We start from the raw sequence: 21,035 nt of genomic DNA, 5'->3' as shown, positions 1-21,035 counted from the left end.
AGACTATCATCTAGGCTACAGTAATAGTTGTTTCCAGGAAATGATCCAATTCTTCTAGTTACAGGTTAATTTATTGTTAATTTTTATTTTATGAATGTTTTGTATGCATGAACATCTGTTCAACATATATATGACTGATGTCCACAGAAGCCAGGAGAGGTCAGATCCCCTGGAACTGGAGTTAACAGACTGTTCTGAGCTTCCATGTGGGAACTAAGAATGGGACCTGGGTCCTCTTTGAGTCTCCAGTGGTCTTAACCACTGAGGCATCTCTCCACCCCATAAACGGGCCAGTCTGAGTGACTGTTCACAGTATTCCATCTCCTACTTATGCAGTGATGGAAACTGAGCCCAGGGTTTACACATGCTAGGTGTATGCTCTACCACTGAGTTCCATCCCAGGTCCCCAATCATTTGTTTTGTTTTTGGGGGGTGGGTGGGATATCACTGTAAACCCAAACTCACCTCCACTTGGCTTGAGGTCCTCCTGCCTCAGCACCCTAAGCTATGGTCTTAAAGGCATATACTGACTCTCCTAGCTCCTGACCATCTTTTAAATCAAGTTTTGTAGTAATAACTCATGTCATTTCTGATCATTAGTGATTCATGCTGTTATCTTGTTAATCTGCTTAAGTCAAAAATGGAAAAGGTTCAAGAACCATCAACAGACCTGGTTTTTTCCAGCATGCTCCATGATTTTCTCATAGACTATTTCATTCATGATCTGGAAACGTTTGATAGCTTTTTTCTCTGTGATGCCCACATATGTTTGTTCCAGAGGCACTGGGCGGAAGCTAGAAGTTCAACAGTTATACAAATGAGATTTCTGCAGAGAACACTGTGGAGAAAGTTACTTTCCATTGAAACAATAATACTTTCTAAAATACACACAAGAACCGTAAAACTCATTAGTGTGCTCCTTAGAGAAGGGTAATGGACAGGAAGACTGCCTTGGTAACAAGTTTCCAGTTTCTTTTTATACCTGTTGTCAAAGTAGAAGAGGCCCTTAGCAGGGTCGACGCGCAGAAAGGTGGCCACATCTTCATAGTTGGGGAGGGTAGCGCTGAGACCAATGAGTCGGACATCTTCTTGGGTCATCTCAATGTTTCGGATGGCCCTGGCCACCAAAGCTTCTAAGACAGGACCTCTGTCATCATGTAGAAGATGGATCTCATCCTAAGGAACAGAAAGATGGGGGTTGGGGATTTAGCTCAGCGGTAGAGCGCTTGCCTAGCGAGCGCAAGGCCCTGGGTTCGGTCCCCAGCTCCGGAAAAAAAGAAAAAAAAAGAAAGGAACAGAAAGATGCAAACTGTACCTCCTCCCCCCCTGAGACTAGTCCACGGTACACGTATACATCTTAAGATGCCTAATGAGGACAAGAGAGGGAGTCTTAAGCCAGAGACCTGAAGAACAAAGCAGCTTTTAGTAGGAATTTACACTGAGTGCAGACTGCTTAGCACTTGTGCATGAATCCTCCACTCTACCACAAATCTCCTTACAAATACATGACGGCTCTGACCGGTTCTCCCAGGTTCATGACACAGCTAGAGTGCCAAACCGTCCCTCTGGGCAGGTTTCTTCATCAAGATCAAAAACTACCAGGCTTTACTGACAATAAGTTTACAGTGCCAACAGCAGTGCCTCTGAGATACAGTAAGCACTGAAGATCTGGAGACACTGTAAAAGTGAAGATGGAATTCAAAGGTGTAGGCAGGCCAGGGACTCAGCACCCCTAGGAGCAGTTGTGGGAGAGACATGAAGTACCATAAAAAGGAGGTTGGCAAACTTCTCTTAAAGTTCTGAACATCTGGTGTTGCACCTGCAATACTGTAGGCTCATGAGCCATGTAACCCTTGCCACAAATACTCAATTCTGCCACAGCCACAGCAAGACAAAAATAGCTATAAAAAGTACACAAACCAATGTACATAACTGTGTTCAATAAAACAAAAACTTAAGGCCACAGTTTTCCCAACTTCCACTTTGAACACAGAACATGAACTCCTTTCTTAGACACCTTAACGCATCAACCCTCAGAAGCTAGTGACAGCTCAAAGGGCAAAGCACTTTTTATTACCAACCCTGATGGCTTGAGCTTGACTCACAGAACATGCATGGTGGAAGGGGAATTGACTTTCACAAGTTTTCCTCTGCCCTCCACATACACACACACTATGCAAATCACAGAAAATAAACAAATGCAATTAATGAAAAACAACAACAACAACAACAACAACAACAAAACAGACTCAACCCTCAGCTCAAAGTCCAATCCCTGTGGATACTTCCACATAACCGAATGCAAAGTCCCACTTCCTACCTGTCCTTTGTGACAATGGATTATTTATAAAGAAACATTTCAATGTTCTTGGAGGACAGAATTATTTTTGTGTTCCCATTTGATTCAAAATATTTCATATTCTATAGAACAAGTTCTAAGATAGCCGGGAAATACATAAGTCTTTCCCAAAAAGCCAAATTAAAAAAAAAAAAAGCTATAAAGAGGATGAGGCACATGGCAAACACCAGGCATGACTGGGCAGCCTTTGTTACATGCAGATTCAGGTTTTAATGGCAACAATGAAGCTCACAATGACTCTTGCAAAGAAAGTCATATAGAAGGGCCTTAAGGAAAGCTGGGCATGGGAACCTCATCTAGTGCTTTAATCCAGCACTTGGGAGGCAGAGGCATGTGGCTCTCTGTGAGTTCGAGGCCAGCCTGGTCTACAAAGACAATTCCAGGACGGCCATGGCTACAGAGAAACCCTGTCTCAAACAAGAAAACTAAAAACCAAACCACCCCACCACCCCCCACCTCCCTTGTTATAATACAGTCCAAGAATAGTTGTGTGACAGTTCTGAGTGCGCCAGAGTGTTATGATCATTGTTCCTGGAACATGTTTCCATGCTCCTCCCAGGTATAGTGGATAGAAATGAGTTTATATTACTATTGTTATTCATATGCTTCTATGGTAAAACATGGTTTTGCCATGTGTGGCCTTGTCCTTATAACTGAACACCTTACTCATGTGATTCTTCTTAATCCTCACAGTATAAATTGCCCGATGCTCTGGAATACAGCTGGCTACTTTAGTCTGTCTCATGTTTAGGCCCCGCTCCCCCAGGTTCACACCACCAACTAGAGTGACCGCCAAGCGCTCCTAACCACATTGTTCTCTCCTTCCCACGTCTCTCCCCACTCACCAAGACAATGAGCCGCACCAGCTGGGTGTAGGTGCGCTCCCCGCCCTTGCGTGTGATGATGTCCCACTTCTCAGGGGTGCAGACAATGATCTGTGTGGCACTGATTTCTTCCTTGCATAGTTGATGATCCCCAGTCAGCTCAGCAACAGTAATGCCATATGTGGCCAGGCGCTGGGGAAAGAAAGGATCACCAGCAAAAATGAGTGACAGGGCTGGAGGTGCGGCTCAGTGGAGGGAGCTTGCCTAAGGTCTAAGAATGGGGGACGGTGCCTGAAGGGCCTGGTGGCCGTTACTGTGCTGTAGACAAGGAGACGTTACATATCTGGTGAGTCAGGAAAGATGAACAAACGTTACTTAAATTCCACGCGGCTAGATGAGGCAAAGACTATGAAAGCCCTACGTACAGCAGGAAAGTGGACACACATAGGAAAGTGGAACTAGAGCAACAACCCACAAGCTATCAACCACATTCATTTGACAGAAATACCGTAAGATGCAGCGACACCATTTTTGTTTAAGAAATTACGTGGGTCAAATTCTACCTTGGAAATGGCAAAAAATATCTTGAGATTCCCTCACAAAAGCAGCGGTAATGCATAGGCCCCTCCCTACCACATGGAAGCTGCAGCAGGATCCTCTGGAGAAGACTCACCTTTCCAAAGCTGCCCACCATCTCCTGTACCAGGGACCGCATAGGAGCTATGTAGATGATCTTGAAGTCATCCACGTTGATAGTGCCATCCATGTTGATGTGTTTTCCTATCTCTCGGAGCATACACATCAGAGCCACATTGGTCTTGCCGGCACCCTACAGAGGGGTCAGTGACAAAAACTGTTTATCTGCTAGGGATATCACCAAAACAGAACTGACCCCAGGACTGCCCATGTAACACTGACCCAGTGGGTTGTTACAGAACAGAGAATCCCAGCACTTGGGAGGCAGAGGCAGGCAGATCTCTTGAGTTTAAGGGTTATTGTGATTTCCAGGACAGCCAAGGCTACATAGAGACTCTGACTCAACCAAAAAAGGTAAGGCCTAGTATAAAGATTAGGATTCAACTTGCCACCAAATCACTGCAGGAGAAAAAAGGAGACAGGCCAGTACTCACAGTAGGAGCACACAGCAGCAGATTCTCATCTGTCTCCAGGGCAGCACGGTAGAGTTTACTCTGGATCCGGTTCAGCGTTTTGAAGCCCTCAAATCCTGCCTGGGCATACTTTGGCAGCTTCTCCACTGGGAGCAGTTGCTAAGGGAAGAAACATCCCATACTTTATGCAACTGGATTCTTCAGCAGGTTGCCCATCCTTATAAGATTACTATGATTTCACTTTGATTTCCCCATGACTTCATTCCCTGACAATCACCATTCATAATTCTCCATTATAAACCTGTCCAGAGAGATCATTATTGCTTCCTGGTCTTAGAATGGGAAAACTTTGAAACAGTTACCACTACTAGAATAAATTATCTGAGACATGGTGACATTTTAGCTAATGACTAAAAGCCAAACTGAAAGAGAGAAGCAGAGAAAGGAAAAGGTGATTCACTCACTTCTTCTGAGCCAAAGGGCTTGGGCTTCAAAGCAGGCACGTGCACCTCTTCATAGCCCTTACGCTGGCGTCGGAAAGACCCGTCGGGAAGCTGGCAGCGCTTATTGGCCATGAAGTGGCTTCCTTGAGTAAAAACAAGGTCCTCCAAATCCAGAACCTGCCTCGGAGCCAGAGCCTGGAAACAGGTAAAACAGAAACAGGCTGAGCAGTTGAGCTTCACAGTCACCACGGCCTGGGAACAGCCCGGCACTCACCTCTCCACCCTGGTCCAAATCCATGGTTTCCAGATCTGTGTCCATTCGGGACTGACGGACTCTCTCTCTCCGGGACCTTTCTTCCTGCAGCAGGGAAAAAGAAAAAGCACAATCATCTATATCAATCTCCTGGGCTCTTGTCCTTTCCAGTCCCTTCTGGGTTGGGCTTCATTCATGGATGCTATATCATGTATTCCCAAACCAAAAGACATCACTTTGTATTCTGAGACCTGCCAGAGATTATAAAAATAAATAAATAAATCAGTCAGAGATGGCAAATACAGTGACGATGCAGTGGTCTGAAGAGGGATGTCAGAAGTAGACAGTCTTCAATTAACTACCGAAGGCAGGGAGAAAAGGTGTTCTATATTAAACAAACACGCCCTTTTCCCTGGTTGTAGTAAACAGATCCCATGGTACTAGATGAAGACAGTGCCTCAACCACAGCAACGAGTGTGCTGATTCTAATCTGCACCCTGACAAACTCCAAAGAACAGAGAGATATGATTTATTACCTCACACACTGAAAGAGAAACGAGACAGACAGACTAAACCATGATCAGGTCTTCCTTACCCTGATCAGGTCTTCCTTCTCAGTTTCATGGAGCTGATAGAGGAATTTGGAAAGCTCTGGATCAGCTTCCATCTTTCCCATGATCCTCTCCTTTTCAGCTTCACTCTGAGCACTGGCCAATAAGGTACAGTATAAAACTGCCAAACACAATAGGGAGAGAGAGAAAGTGGCAGAGAGTGAAATAAAACCAACTTTTATTCCTGAGCAAATAGAAGGTAATTAGATACTGAAGCCAGAGAAGCAACGCAATTCAGCAGACATGCTAGCAAACATGCTAGCAGACATGCTCGCACGCACGCACGCACGCACATATGCACACGGAGCGAACCAGTGCATAGTCTACTCACTCATCATCCTGTGCTGCCGCAACACTTTGATGAAGTCAAAAGTGTTGAAGCCAAGGAGCAGAACCAGCTGGTTCTCACATTCTCGGTCATCACTTGCTGTCTGGAGAGAGAAAATAAGGCCACCAGTAAGGATACAGCCACCTGCTACCTCAGACACTGCCCCTGCAGTGGCAGCACTACACTAAGCACAGCCGCCTCCCAAACACTGACCTTTTCTGAGACACATGGAACACAAGTACTACTTGGCCATACCTTCAAAATCTCCAACACCTCATCTGCCTTCTTCTGCGACACAATGGCATCATCATAGAAACGACTGAGCTGTCGCTGCAGCCAGAACGCGTCAATATCCCGAGGGTGCAAATCCTTCTTCTTAGAACTCATCAGTTCGCCTGAGGCTACAAGCTAAGAAGGAAATCAGGCATGTGGCTCACTGGGTCTCTTTATCATGCTCCACCCAAGGTTCCTGTCAACCCATAGGCTACGTTCTAAGGTCTTTCCAGAAAGCAGCAGCTCTAGTACACTGAACTCAGGAGCACACCAGACTAAGATTTCATTAACACGTGTCTTTGGGAAGAGTAACAACTAACGTCCTAAGAAAATCAAATGCTCACTGTTTAATAAGGCTCGACTGGGCTTGGTGGAACACCTGCAATTCCAGCCCTCAGGAGGCTGATGCAGCAGATTCCAAATCCGAGGCCAGTCTGAGCTGCCCATCAAGCTACTGGCACAGGTCTGTACATTTACCCACTACTCAGAAGGCAGAGTTGACAGAGCTGCACAACCTGCATGAGCTAGAGGGTAAGTCCAGCCCTGGCAACTCCGTGAGACCCTTTTTCAAAATAAAATTTTTTTTAGTCTCTTTAAATCCTGGTGCTATAACTCAGTGCTAGAGCATTCGCTTTGTACAAGACAGTAAGTTCAACCCCAGGACAACAAAAAACAAAATACTCAGCAAGGTAGCGGTGGTGCATGCCTTAATCTCACCACTCGGGAGGCAAAGTCAGGTGGATCTCTGAATTCAAGGCCAGCCTGGTCTACAGAACAAGTTCCAGGTCAGCCAGGACTACACAGGGAAACCCTACCTTAAAAAACAAATAAACAAACCACTCTAATATTGTCATTACAACGTTATCTATACATCAAATTTTAAAAACAACCCAAATACCCATGGAAAGGAAATCTGGCAGGCACAGTGGTCCACGCTGGTAATTCTAACACTTGAGAAGAAGGATGAGGAAGACGTCAAAGTTTGATGCCTGCATGGGCAACAACAACAAAACTCCAAACAGCCCCAAAGCTGAGAACGACGAGACAAGCGCAATGGTGGAGCACTGGCCCAGCATGTCTGAAGCTGGGTTCAATCTGCAGTGGCCCCCACCCAGAAAAACCAACCACAGCTCAGTGAGTGTCTTAGTAGGAGGAAGTGCTTCATTCAGAAGTAAGCTGGCCTACACCAAGACAGGGACTGTACTTACATTAGCGGAGAGGGTACAGCGCACAACAGCTTCATCCCCTTCCATGTCATCATCAGAAGCTTCTTCTCTGACTTCCCCATACACATCTTCATCACCTTCCTATGGAGACAACCCCAACCTCAATACAGATGTGGAACTGGTCCTGTGTCACTCAGACCTTGTCTTTCAATCACTCTAAGTATGCACCATGCTTAGAACAATGGCTTTGGGGTAAAGCCAATAATCAACCATATTCCAGGAACATCAACGGAATGACCATTTGGAACGGGCTTATTAGATGTATCTGTCCTCTTTTCTGCTTCTTACCTTAGCTGCCAAATATCAAACACCAGGATCATATGCTCCTTCTGAGACACAGATATCTCAAACTAAGACTATTGGCTAACAGAGGACCTATGAAGATGTACTCACAGGAAAGCAGATTGTGAGCCAGAAATGTAGACACCATGGTTAGTTTGCATAATCTCAGTTGTGGACTGTTCTTAAAGAGCATCATGTTCAACAATTAGCACTTGCTAAATAAATTGCTATGAGCAAGGAAATTTGTGTCAGGTTGTCCTAATTAAAACTACTAATTAACAGCTAGGCTGTGGTGGCACATGCCTTTAATCCCAGCACTCAGGAGGCAGAGGCCAGGTAGAGGTGGATCTCAGTGAGTCTGAGGCCAGCCTCTGGTCTAATGAGTTGGTCCCAGCTACACACACACACACACACACACACACACACACACACACACACACACACACACACACACACCTCTGTCTGGAAGGAAAAAAGGAAGGAAGGAAGGAAGGAAGGGAGGGAGGGAGGGAGGGGGTAAGGAAAGGAGAGGGTGGGGAGGGAAAGAGAGGGGGAGGGGAAAGGGGTGGAGAGAGAGAGAGAGAGAGAGAGAGAGAGAGAGAATAAAAACTCTCTACCAATTAACTATTCTGTAGGAAGTAGCATTTTGTTTTACTAAAACAGAAACTGAGGCAAAATGGTCTGCCCAAGATACAGGCTAAAACTCAAGATTCCTTGGCTCTCAGTTCAGTGCTCATCCTGACTCCAGTCAGGATACATCTTCTCTTCCTGTCACAGGAAAACATTTCAGGACTGGCACTTTCTTTTTCAGAAAACAAACTCACTCTAAAGTAACTACTTTTTAAAAAAAAATTATTTAGAAACATTTCATTATGTAGCCCAGCTGGCCTTAACCTCCTGATTGTTGGGATCGTAGGCACTGTGTTACCATTCCTGGTTCAACTTTTCTTTTTCAATTGTCCTACTAGTCCTATTTACTTATTATCTAGAAGTGGAGAGCTTTAACCCCAGGAGCTGCTACAACTGCTAGACAGCCAAGTACAACTACATCCATACTCCTAGAATATGCTTTCTTTTGAAACTAGCTATTAGCACACAGTACTAAAGCCATGGTAAATTACTATAACATGGTTAAAACACTCACTATAGCAGGACACATCCTCACTAAAGACATGATTTATCTTTTTTCCTTTGATTAAATGTGTTCTGACAATTTCATACATGTACACAATGCATACCGTTTTCTTACTGCCACTCTCGTCATCATCGCCCCTACCCCCACCCCCACCCCATGGAGCCTCCTCTTCCCTACACGTCTATTTCTCACATTCCTGCCCACTTGTGTCATTTGTGACCCACTGAATTTAACCATCAGAAACCAGAAGGTCAGAAGTGGTTACAGGACTGAAGATAATGACTTCCTTTTCATAATCTATCAATAACCAATAGTTAGGCAGCAAGGAGAAGGGACTCCTCCCCAATCCCTGACAGGGTCAGACTTGAACAGGACAACAGTAAGTAAGTGTAGCTGTTTGAGTCCATGATTGCAATAACTGTGCCTACAGGATAGCATTTCTCAGTCCTTCTTCCTAGTTTCCCAGGTCTGTCTGGTTTATTATAAACTGTCATTTACACCTACTAGTTTAAATTAGCTTCTAAACCAGAACCATAACTTTTTAAGCAGAATAATACCAAATTTGTAAGTCTACCACAAAACACTGTAAACGTTATTTAGCTAGGAATTTCAGTTTATGAGAAGAGCTCCCACTACCTTGGTAATATCACAAAACAAAACAGAAGGGAACCATTTAAAGCCACTCACCTCCTCATCAGACTCAAACTGCACATTCACGCCATAAGTCTCATCAATGTTGTCATCTGAGGTGATGTGGAATTACAAAAAGAGGGCAGTGGTTAGTATGGAGGAGACACTCAAGACCATTTCCTCAGCAGCCTGGCTTGCTTATTGATTCTCAGGCCAGAACACAGACTTAATCAACATGAAAAACAGCACCAAGGCCTCTCGAACCTGCCAACCTGGATTCTACTCTGCTCTGCTTCTTCAGCTCCTAAACCCTCCCTGCTCTCTCTCACTGCCTGTGTAGTAAGTCTCAATTTAAAAATGGCTGCCAGGGCTGGAGAGGTAAGTCAGCTACTAAAGGATAAGGCTCACAACCAAACGTCAAGAGATGACTATCCTCTTTATTGTTCTTAGATGGGTTTTGCTAAGGAACCCTGGCAGCTGGAACTTGCTATGCAGACTAGGCTGACTTGTTGGGATAAGCCTGTCCGAAAGGCCTGCAGATTAGCCATTTTCTTTAAGCAACACAACATAAGTTATGGAAACAATGTTATTCTAAAAGTTTAACAATGACGCTGAGTACTCAACAGAAAGGCCAACAACCACAAAACATGATTAGGACACAAGCAGCTCAGGTACCCATATTCTGGATCTCCTTGTCGCCACCATAGTCTGTGATCTTCTTGCCCAAGTTTACTAACACATGGTATCTCGTATCATCTGTCTGACCCAGCAGCAAGTCAATCTCCCTTCTTCTCTCCTTGTCTCGAAGCTTTTCATTTTTCAGAACAGCCAGAACTTCATCGGCTGCCCCACAAAGAATATCTCGAGGCTGAAGAAAAAACACAGACAACATGTTCAACAATAATATGCAGAAGGACACTGACCGCCTTTGTGACAATAGAAAGTAAAGCAGTATATATCTTCAAAACTACAGGAGCTGGAGATGTGGCTCAAAAGGGTACTTGCTGCTCTTGCAGAGGACCTGGGTTCAATTCCCAGAACCCACATGATGGCTCGAAGAAAAAAAAACATCAAATCACAACTCAACTTCCAGGAGATCTGAAGCCTTCTTCTGATCACCAAGAGACCAGGGATATGTAGTGTACATACATACATGTAGGCAAAACAGTCATACACATAAGAGGCAAGCAAGCGAATCTGCAGCATCCTAGGCTTTGGACATTCATGAACAGGACACAGTGGCACATGCCTGTAATCCTAGCACATGGGAAGCAGCAACAAGACCAAAGTTCAAAGTCATTCTTAAATACGCAGTGTGATGTCAGCTTGAGCTATGGGAAACCTTGTCTCACACGGCAAACAAAATAAAACTCCAAGACTAGAGGAGCTGCTGAGGATTTAACACAGTGTTGCCACATGTGCTTAAAATTCATGAGATCCTGGAGTCAGTCTGAGCACTTGGGGGTGGGGGTGATAGGTAGGTGTATTCAGAAGCAGAATATAACTTTCACAATAGCTTGCCACACATCTCCAGGTGAAAGAGGCACTCAGCAGCCTTCTTATGTCCTGTCACACTTTCACTATTCTTTGTTCACACATTCCCTATTCCTCAGCTCGCTAGAGAACTCATAAAGGCTCTCAGTCTAATCAGAAATGTGCAAAGGTTCAGAGCACATTTGGGGTATGGACCACTTGGATTCACATTCTGACAAATGCTATCTCCTTGACTTTAGTATCTCACATCTCTCTTTTATTACATTGAAAATGAGTGTTAATGGCACCCATTTATAGTTAACATGCTGACCTATGTATACTATGCTAAGTGCTAGTTTCTACAAAATGGTATTGCCCTTCCCATCCTGCTGGGAAAATCCAAAGATTCTTCTGATTGGACTAGCAAGATAGCTCCTCAGGTAAGGGCACTTCCACCAAGCCCAACTGTTTGATTCCTGAGTCCCCCACAAAGACAGGAACAACAATGAAAGTTGTCCTGACTTTCGTATGCACATATGTACACACACACACACACACACACACACACACACACAAACACACACACACAGTAATAAAGATATGTAATTAATATTCAGTCAAAACTCCTTGGGGTTGGGGATTTAGCTCAGTGGTAGAGCGCTTGCCTAGCAAGCGCAAGGCCCTGGGTTCGGTCCCCAGCTCCGAAAAAAAGAAAAGAAAAAAAAAAAAAAAAAAAAAAAAAAAAAAACTCCTCTATGCCCTTCCTCTTTCCTCCTCGGTGGCCTCACCTGATCCCCGAGAGCAGCCTGGATGAAACTGAGCAGCACCTCATAGGTCTCCCGGGTCTCCTTCGTCTTGGGCTTATAGATGATGCCCACCATCTCATCAATGCCCTCTGACAGCAGAGTATAGCCTTTCATCTTGTTGATGTCGTGTCGGTCCTCATCACGTTTTCTCCTCCTAAAGGACAGAAAACATGAGGCTGAATGGGAGGACTTTCCATTCCCGAGCAAAGCTTACCCTTTCTATACATCTACTCTGTGAAGGCAGGAAAATGAGTGAAAAAAAATAGCTCCTACCAGACCTTAATTATTTGAAGAAGCACTTCTTTATGTCCCACATTTATGGGATACTTCATATGGGACATTCTTATAGAAAGAAAATATAACATCATCTGATAAGCTGTTACAATGAAACACGGTCTCCATTACCTTTAAATGTACACCTTTTTATAACCATATGAGGAGACTATGTAATATTATTTATAACCACATGAGGTGACTATGTAATATTATTTATAACCACATGAGGAGACTATGTAATATTATTTACTTTTATAACCACATGAGGAAACTATGGAATATTATTTCCTTTTTTTTTAGCCTTAGCTACACCCATCACATTTTAGTAGTAAGAGAAACTAGGCTCCAGTGGAATCTACTTCTAATGACACCCAATAAATAACTAGAAAAGATGTCAGGCTCTGGAAACTGAAAGACCAATATTTGAGCTCTTCTAAAACAACCACTCAAACCAAACAGGGCCAAGAAGAGATGGCTCAATGGTTAAGAGCACTAACTTCTTTTCCAGAGGTCCTTAGTTCAATTCCGAGCAATATATGGTGGCTTATAACCCTCTGTAATGGGATCCAATGCTCTCTTCTGGTGTGTCTGGAGACAGCTACAGTCTTTTTTTTTTTTTTTTTTTTTCGGAGCTGGGGACCGAACCCAGGGCCTTGCGCTTCCTAGGTAAGCGCTCTACCACTGAGCTAAATCCCCAGCCCAGCTACAATCTTAAGATAGCTACAGTATACTCATATACATAAAATAAATCTTTAAAAAAAGAGATAGAGAAAAAGAGAGAAAACACATTTTTTTGGAAGGTGGAGGCACATGACTTTAATCTCAGTGCTCGGGAAACAGATGCTGATGGATCTGAGTTTAAGGCCAGCCTGGTCTATAGATGGAGATACCCTGTCTTGAAGGAAGGAAGGAAGGAAAGAAGGAAGGAAGGAAGGCAGGCAGACAAGCAGGCAGGCAGGCAAAACAAAGTAGTATTTAACTTTTGAAATGAATCCACCAACATGAAAAGCTGACAGAAATCATCAGGAAGTGATAGGCAACAAAAGAAGAAAGGTTGGGGAGAAAAGTTTCTAACAATGTGGTGGAGCTGAATTACTGAGAGATTAACTAGAGGCCTGAAATAGTAGGAGCTGAATTACTCAGAGGAGATTAACTAGAGCCCTGAAATAGTCAGATAGCCAACTGGAGAGAAGGCTCAAGTAGTCTGACGCCAATACTGCTTTCTAAGAGGACCCAAGTTCAGTTTTCAGACTCATATTGGGTAGCTCAGAACCTCCCGTAATTCAAGTTCCAAGGGATCTCAAACCATCTTCTGGCCTTCACATAGGCATTTGCATGCATGTGCACAACACCCCCACCCCATACACACACACACACACACACACACACACACACACACACACACACACACTGAAGAAAATTAACATCTATGAATAGGAAATATGTCAGTAAAAGGTATCAATAGATTTTGTTCCACTTCATTACACCTAAGTTCAAAGAAGTTTTAAACCTTGAAGAGGTTTCTGCTATGTTGCACACACATCACTGATCTTCCATACAAACTTCAGCAAAACTACTGCTCTAATGCTAAAGATGGGCTTTACATTAGCTGAAAAAAAAAAAAAAAAAGCATCCCCTTGGTACTTACTTGGCCCGTCTTTCCTCCTGCATCTGTGGTTTGGTCCTTTGAGCCTTATCTCCCATTCGAGTTCCCTCCAATTTCCCAACCAGGGACAGAACCTCTCCTGTCGGTTCATCCCGGCGGGTCCGGTCAATGAGAGAGCGGTCAGCTTGGAGCACAAGATTTGAGTTCTGAAAAGATCATACTTTATCAAAACTTTGACATATGGTTTTTGAATCCTGTTATTACAGTGACACCAGAAAATGGAAAAACATTGGAATAAAAGAATAATGCTCTTAAGAATAGTATGTCATTGCACTATGCATGAGCACTGTACTATCTGATAAGGTGAACGACCAGCGTTCCTAACAACATCCACAATAGCCCACATTTGGGAAAAATGTTGGGCAGATCAGGGGTAACGAGGAGACAGTTTAGCGGGGGGAGGGGGGGACGGGACTCCTAAATTCTCACGTCCCTCAATCTCCACTAAGGATATTCCGTCGTGTTTTAATACATCCTTCACCCAGCTCTCATTTCCCCATCAGTGTTCGTGACTATCCACGACTTCCCTTGCCCGCAATCCTACTCCGAGACCACACGTACCGCTTTGTACTCGTACTGCAAACTGCGGGCAGTCACATCCGCCATGGCTGCCGGTGCTCCGGGAACTCAGGGTTCCACTCTTCCTCACGGTGCGAACCGCCTGTGCAAACCGCTCTGGCCCAACAGGTACCACGCAGGACAAACGTACGGGACGGAGAAACGAAACGGACTTCCTTCCGGTTCCGGGACGCACGATAAAAGTGAGACTTTCCGGCTATTACGCAAGACTTCTGGGCGGAGTTTGTGGACGATAGTACATCCGGGTCACGAATTCCATTGACCGACTAGGCACACGCGCGTGCGAACTATGGTTCCACACATCTATAGGTACTACAGAGCCAAGGCTGAACCCCCGAAAAGTATGATGTTAAAAGTCCCTTTCTGTAATACTTTTGGTTTCTCATACCAGCCGTTCTGTGAGGCAGGCAGCAGGCTTGCAAGGAATGGAAACTAAAGAGCTCCATTTCTGGACAAGGAAGCTGAAGGTTCAAGCAAGTTGGCATGTCTAGTAACTAACTGGATTTCTCTTCTGTATTGAGAAATTGGGGTAACGCTCGCTGTCCTATTGAACTCATCTTAGACTCGTTTCCGTAAGACTCTCCCCTGTGTCAGCTAACTGACAGTAGAGGAAAAAATATTTGTGCTCAATCATCTGACACAGCCTGTGTCAGGATTTTAGGTGTGCACAATCGTGCAGATTACAGCATATAATTTTGTCCTCAATGTGGCACGAACGTTTTACTAAAGAAATATATGAAAAATAAGTTATGTGTATAGAAATACTATTCAGATTTATTAAGCAATAGTGGTACCTTTTATGTAAAGGTAGTATTTAGTCTTTTAATAATTCTCTACACAACACTGAAAGCAAAACAGCGAGTTCTACTTTTCTTTTATGTTTAATAAGCACGAGTGAACCTTAAGCCTGTGTCTTAATCCATCGAGCCATTTTGCTGACTTTTTTATTATTTGGTTTATCATTTACATTTTATTCTTTGTATCTGGGTGTTTTGGCTTACATGTATCTTTGTGTCTCATGTACACGCAGACCTCCAAGATGCCCAGAAGAGGGTGATAGATTCCCTTAGACTGGAGCTACAGATAGGTTATGAGTTGCCATGTGCGTGGTGGGATTGGAACCCAGGTCTTCTCAAAGAGCAGCCAGTGTTCATACCCATTAAGCCATCTCTTTAGCTCTTGTCTGGTTTTTGAGAGAAGATCTTCTGTAGTCCAGGAGGCTTCAAACTTGCTATCCAGAGACTTCTCTTGCCCTCTCGATCCTCCTGCCTCCAACTCATAGACACTATGGCTGCAGCCCTGGGTTGCTGTGACCAGCTTGTATCTTATCATATTTAATAGCAGCATGGTAACCCTAGGTTGGACCCATTTACTTTTCTCTTCTTTATTAGTAGAAAGAAGTTTTATCATTTAGGGATCTAAGAATTTGCATTTCAAATATAGTTAACCTTCCCAAATGGAGTTCCACTTAGAAGATATAAAAGAAGTCCTTGTCAATTTAAAAACTGAATGTTATACTGAAAATAAGAGATTTTATAAAAGTATTGACATTTTGAATACTTTTTAAAATTATAATGAGTTTTTTCTATTTTACTTATTTAATGTATGTGAGTACACTGCCACTCTCTTCAGACACACCAGAAAAGGGCATCAGATCCCATTACAGATGGTTGTGAGCCACCATGTACTTGCTGGGAATTGAACTCAGGACCTCCGGAAGAACAGGTGGTGCTCTTAACCACTGAGCCATCCCTTTATTCCCTTTGAATAGTACTTTTAAAATAATGGGCTGGGGATTTAGCTCAGTGGTAGAGCGCTTACCTAGGAAGCGCAAGGCCCTGGGTTCGGTCCCCAGCTCTGAAAAAAAGAACCAAAAAAAAAATTTACTTGTATTTTCTGTTGTATGGGTGTTTTTCCTGCCATGTATGACACCACCACCCTAGTGTCTGGTGTCCATGGAGGTCACAAAAGGGCACCAGAGTCCCTGTGACTTAAGTTATAGTTGTCAACTGCCATGTGGGTGCTGGGAATTGAGCCTAGGTATTCTGCAGGAGCAGCAAATGCTCTTAACAGTAGAGCCATCTCTCCAGTCCATTGTTGTTGTTGCTGTTGTTGTCGTTGTTGTTGTAAAGTTGGTTTAAGGAAAGGATATCTAAATAAGCAAGTAACTATAACAAAAGCATGGTGAGAGACAATATTTTCATATGTAGCTTCACTAAAATACAGATTAGTATTTAAATGTAATGGGCATGTAGATGTATGATGTGTGCAAGGCAGAGGATGACATGTGTATTGGGGCACAAATGCCACAGTGTATGTGTAGTGATCAGCGGACAACTCTATGAAGTCAGTTCTCCCAGTTCACTTGTATGTGGCCTCTGGTAATTGAACTAAGGTTTGTGCAGCAAGCACCTTTAGCCGCTGAGTCAGCCCACCAGCCCTGTATTATTTCTTATCATTTAGGGAACACACGAAGGAAAACTCCAGGTAACTTAGACAATTGTTTGAAATATATAATTCTAAAAGGGTTTGAGAGGTATGGGAGGAGAGAAGTATAAATATTGTGAGGGTGGTTTGAGTTCTGTTTGTATGGTACTCAATAACCACTGTGTTTTAAGATGAGAATCACTCAGCTCTCCTGGGGTCCATTTGTGTGTGTGTCCTCAGAGGTGGGCACAAACTTGAACTGGGAAATATGAATCTAAGATGTAGCTCTTGAAGTTTTGCAGAACAAGTGGTTAGAAGTACTCAAAGGTCAACTTCCCATCCATGCTGAAGGGACTCTTGGATGTGGTGTCATTTGTAAGTGGATGAGTTCATCAGTGTTCACTCTTGCCCATTAGTCACCTGTCTCTTAGGAAGCCACAGGGGGTGGATTCTAAAACAAAGTTTGAGTTCTTTTACATATAAGTTTTTTGTCTTTCAAAGTTACATTTTCAGCCGGGTGGTGGTGGCATATGCCTTTCATTCCAGCACTTGAGAGGCAGGGGCAAGTGGATCTCCATGAGTTAGGGGCTAGCATGGTATACAGAACAAGTTCCAGGACAACCAAGGGTACACAGAGAAACCCTGTCTCAAAACCAAACCAAACCAAACCAAACCAAACCAAAAACAAAACAAAACAGTTACACTATTGCATGGAATTGGTAATGCAAGCCTTTAATCCCAGTTCTAGGGAGGCAGAGGCTGGTGGATTGCTGTGAGTGCCAGGCCAGCCTGGTCTACAGAATGAGCTCCAGAACAGCCAGGGCTACACAGAGAAAACCTGTCTCCAAAAACAAAGTTCCATTTTAATTTTAATTAATTTGTGTGTGTGTGTGTGTGTGTGTGTGTGTGTGTGTGTGTGTGTGTGTACCCACAGGCCACAGTACCTGTGTAGAGGTCAGAAGAATGTATGTTTCCTCCTTTTGCTTTGTGGGCTGTAGGGATTGAACTCAGGTCATCAGGCAGGGCAGTAAACACCTTACCATCTTCCATCTTGCTGGCCCCAGTTATGAATTTTTAAAACCTCCTTATATAAGAATATAAGGTCTCCTTTTAGCAGAATCTGCTGCAGAATGCAAAAAAAATCTTCTGTATTTTTTTATACACTCGGTTATTATTTTACAAGGAGATGTTTCCCAAATAGTTGAGTTCTTACATTTAGAACACACGAAAATGAGATCTCAGAGTTTGTACTGCCTGTCTTCAGAAGTGCCACTGAGCAAAGACAAGGACTGAGTCTTTAAAAGTGGGCTTTATGGGACTGGAGAGACTGCTCGGGGATGACCAGCATTTACTGCTCTTCCAAAGGACTCTGGGTTTGATTCCCAGTACCTCGTTGGTGGCCCACAACCATTTGAAACTTCACTCCCATGGGATCTGATGCCTTTTCTGGCCCCTGGGAGCAGCAGGCATTTGTGAGGGTGCACAGACAAACATGCAGGTAAACTGCCTATACAAGTAGAATAACATTTAAATAAAAAATAGGGCTTTATTCAGAGTGCCAGATATCTGGGGAGGCAATGGAATAACATCCCCCAAAATGGCCTTATCTCTCATCTGCAGCCAGCAAACTTTACAGAGGCAGTCAGTCGTTCCAAAGTTTATTCTTACCCCTCTGGCCAGGCAATCAGCCTTGGCACTGAGATTCATCATGTTGCGTTTCTTTCCTTGTGGTCTCCCACTCCCTCCCCTGTTCCTGTATTATCCATGCAGCATGGACATGGAGCACACGCTCTGAAGGTCATGGTGACTTGCATTCCTCCTGGTATGCCATCTGGGATCCTGGTTAACTCAAAACAAACATGGTGTGTAGTGTGTACATAGTGAGTTACTTAAATTTGTAAATGCAAGGTTCTTCTTACAGTATGAAATGTAAAAGTACTTTTATAATGTAGACTCTGATAGCACCCTGGACATCACCAATATCACCCTTCATTCTCCACAGTGAGTAGTAACTTGTGTGTCTAAGGTCTCTATCATGTGTGGATGGCATCCTATCAGCACGTGTTGATACAATGATATTTTACCAGAAAGAGAATTTTCTGGCATAAAGGTGTAAACTAAGGAAAACCATAAGCAATGCCAAGCAGTTGTGATGATTTAAAATTTTAAAAGGGGCTGGAGAGATGGCTCAATGGTTAAGAGCATTTGTTGCTCTTGCAGACTGAGTTTAATTCCCAGCACCCACATAGTGGCTCAAAACCCTCTGTAATTCTAATTCTGTCAAATCCATGGGCTTCTTGAACACTGCACAAACATGGTACATGGGCATGCATGCAGTCAAAACACTCATACACATGAAATTAAAAAAAATCTAAAAAAAAGAAAGAAAGAAGAATCTACAGTCGGGTGGTGGTGCATGCCCTTAATTCCAGCACTTGGGAGGCAGGGGCAGGTGGATCTCCATGAGTTCAAGGTCAACCTGCTCTACAGAGTGAGTTCCAGGACAGCCAGGACTGATAGATACACAGAGAAACCACAAAACAAGAAGGAAAAAAATCTAAGATAGGTATTTGTATTTTACCAGAGAATGTTTGAGGCTAAGAAGCAGGCTTGTAATAGACCCATGATGAAAAGGCCAGCAGAGTTCTCAGCACCCGAGGGAGCTAACTTCACAGACAGCATCTCGAGCAATAAAGTAGGTAGAGCTAGCAGGATTGTTTCTAAATTGAACTGGAAGGGACTGGAGCATATCAGGCACTAAAGTGGATACTCCATGTCTGTATCCAGAAAGTACAGCTTTAAAAGGTTTTCTCTCCCATGTGTCACAAGAAAGTTGTTTGACCTTAAAAGGATGTGGGACAGCTACCATAGAGGCAAGAGAGTAGCTCAAGAAGTTAATGGATTGTTTTTTTTTTTTAAAGATTTATTCATTTATTATATATAAGTACACTGCAGCTGTCTTCAGATACACCAGAAGAGGGCATCAGATCCATTACAGATGGTTGTGAGCCACCATGTGGTTGCTGGGAATTGAACTCAGGACCTCTGGAAGAGCAGTCAGTGCTCTTAACCGCTGAGCCATCTCTCCAGCCCATGGATTGTTTTTTATGATGACATTCTGCCATGGGAAAGGAAAAAAGCATTTACACTTAAGCATGGTTCATTGCTGTTTTAACATCCTTGTTTGAAACGTCTCTATAAGAAAGGACCGCTACATGGTGGAAGGGAGAGAATAGACTCCCATATTTTGTCCCCTGATCTCTATGCAAGTTCTGTGGCACATGCATGTCCACATACATATACACAATACAAATACAAGTACAACAAAATTGTTTAAAATGAATGTTATGCCTGTAGACAACAATCAGGGCAAATGTTCCCAGTTGTACTGAACGGAATTCTTCACTCTCAGCCGTCAGAGCCTTCAAGACTTCAGGATAATAGGTTCCTTCCTTTTCCCTCCCACGGTCTGTTAATAGTCTTTCTATCCTCATGGGATTTGTATAGTAGGGGAATGTCTTCTCCCTCTGGGCTATATCATAAAATAGACCATAACAATCTTCCTCCATGGTCTATAATTTTGTTGTGCTTGGAGGTAAAGAAAGAAGGGAAGTCACACCAAAGATGCACCAACTGGGGGTGAGACTAATTAGAGGCGTCACATTTTTTTTCTGATCCAATTGATAAGATATACTTGCCCATACTTAGACATACAAAGCCCTGTACACATCCATCCCTTATGAGCATTCATGGCAACCTGTAAAGGTGTAGTGTGAAATCTTAACGTTAGCCTCCATGTTCTCTCGGCAACTTCCTCTTGAGGCTTCACAATTTATTTTTACTCCTGATACAACCTCTAAGGCCTTTTTTGGTTAATTTCTTATTTTTAATATCTTTAATTTTATAGCTTCCAAAAAGTTTGTTATTTAATTAATATTTAATGTTGTTGGGGAGTGCCTAGTGCCAGCAAGGGTCAGAGGAGGACTTTGGATCCCCTGGAAGTGGAGAGAAAGACAATTGTGAGCCGCCCTGTGGGTGCTGGGGACCCAATCCAGGTGAAGAGATGTGCCCCTAACCACTGAACCACTTCTCCAACCTCAATTTTTATTCGTAAATTAGAAATTTCATCATTTCTACTCTTAAACATTTTAAAATTCAAATTAGGTTCCTAAAATCTTTAGATCTATTCTGGGTACTTCTAGCTTATAACATGCAAAAAATTTAACCAGCTTATTGCACCAGGCCTGCCAGTATGAAGTCGAACAGACCTCTGAGGGGTGAGTGAGGATGATTACAGAAAAGATGGAAAGAAGACGCAGAGACAAAGTTAGAATT

At 43.4% G+C, this 21,035-nt stretch overlaps 1 protein-coding gene across 1 annotated transcript in view; it reads right to left on the bottom strand.

Annotated features, from left to right (window-relative positions):
* Positions 1 to 14,410, bottom strand: part of Snrnp200 (small nuclear ribonucleoprotein U5 subunit 200) — a 29,340-nt gene extending 14,930 nt beyond the window's left edge. Inside the window, exons 1-16 of the mRNA NM_001037766.2 lie at positions 14,256 to 14,410; positions 13,677 to 13,840; positions 11,735 to 11,906; positions 10,149 to 10,341; positions 9,531 to 9,586; positions 7,409 to 7,507; positions 6,183 to 6,335; positions 5,931 to 6,030; positions 5,584 to 5,720; positions 5,010 to 5,093; positions 4,757 to 4,930; positions 4,314 to 4,451; positions 3,857 to 4,012; positions 3,205 to 3,375; positions 983 to 1,176; positions 671 to 794 (exon numbers count right to left, since the gene is read on the bottom strand). Coding sequence (NP_001032855.2) covers positions 671 to 794; positions 983 to 1,176; positions 3,205 to 3,375; positions 3,857 to 4,012; positions 4,314 to 4,451; positions 4,757 to 4,930; positions 5,010 to 5,093; positions 5,584 to 5,720; positions 5,931 to 6,030; positions 6,183 to 6,335; positions 7,409 to 7,507; positions 9,531 to 9,586; positions 10,149 to 10,341; positions 11,735 to 11,906; positions 13,677 to 13,840; positions 14,256 to 14,300 — 2,160 coding nt within the window. The 5' untranslated portion in view covers positions 14,301 to 14,410. The remainder of the gene's footprint in view (positions 1 to 670; positions 795 to 982; positions 1,177 to 3,204; positions 3,376 to 3,856; positions 4,013 to 4,313; positions 4,452 to 4,756; positions 4,931 to 5,009; positions 5,094 to 5,583; positions 5,721 to 5,930; positions 6,031 to 6,182; positions 6,336 to 7,408; positions 7,508 to 9,530; positions 9,587 to 10,148; positions 10,342 to 11,734; positions 11,907 to 13,676; positions 13,841 to 14,255) is intronic.
* Positions 14,411 to 21,035: the final 6,625 nt, after the last annotated feature.

This window comes from Rattus norvegicus, chromosome 3 (genome assembly GCF_036323735.1).
Source record: "Rattus norvegicus strain BN/NHsdMcwi chromosome 3, GRCr8, whole genome shotgun sequence".
In the NCBI taxonomy this organism is placed as follows: domain Eukaryota; kingdom Metazoa; phylum Chordata; class Mammalia; order Rodentia; family Muridae; genus Rattus; species Rattus norvegicus.
Note: the sequence above shows the minus strand (reverse complement) of the source record. Positions and strands in the feature narration are given on the sequence as shown.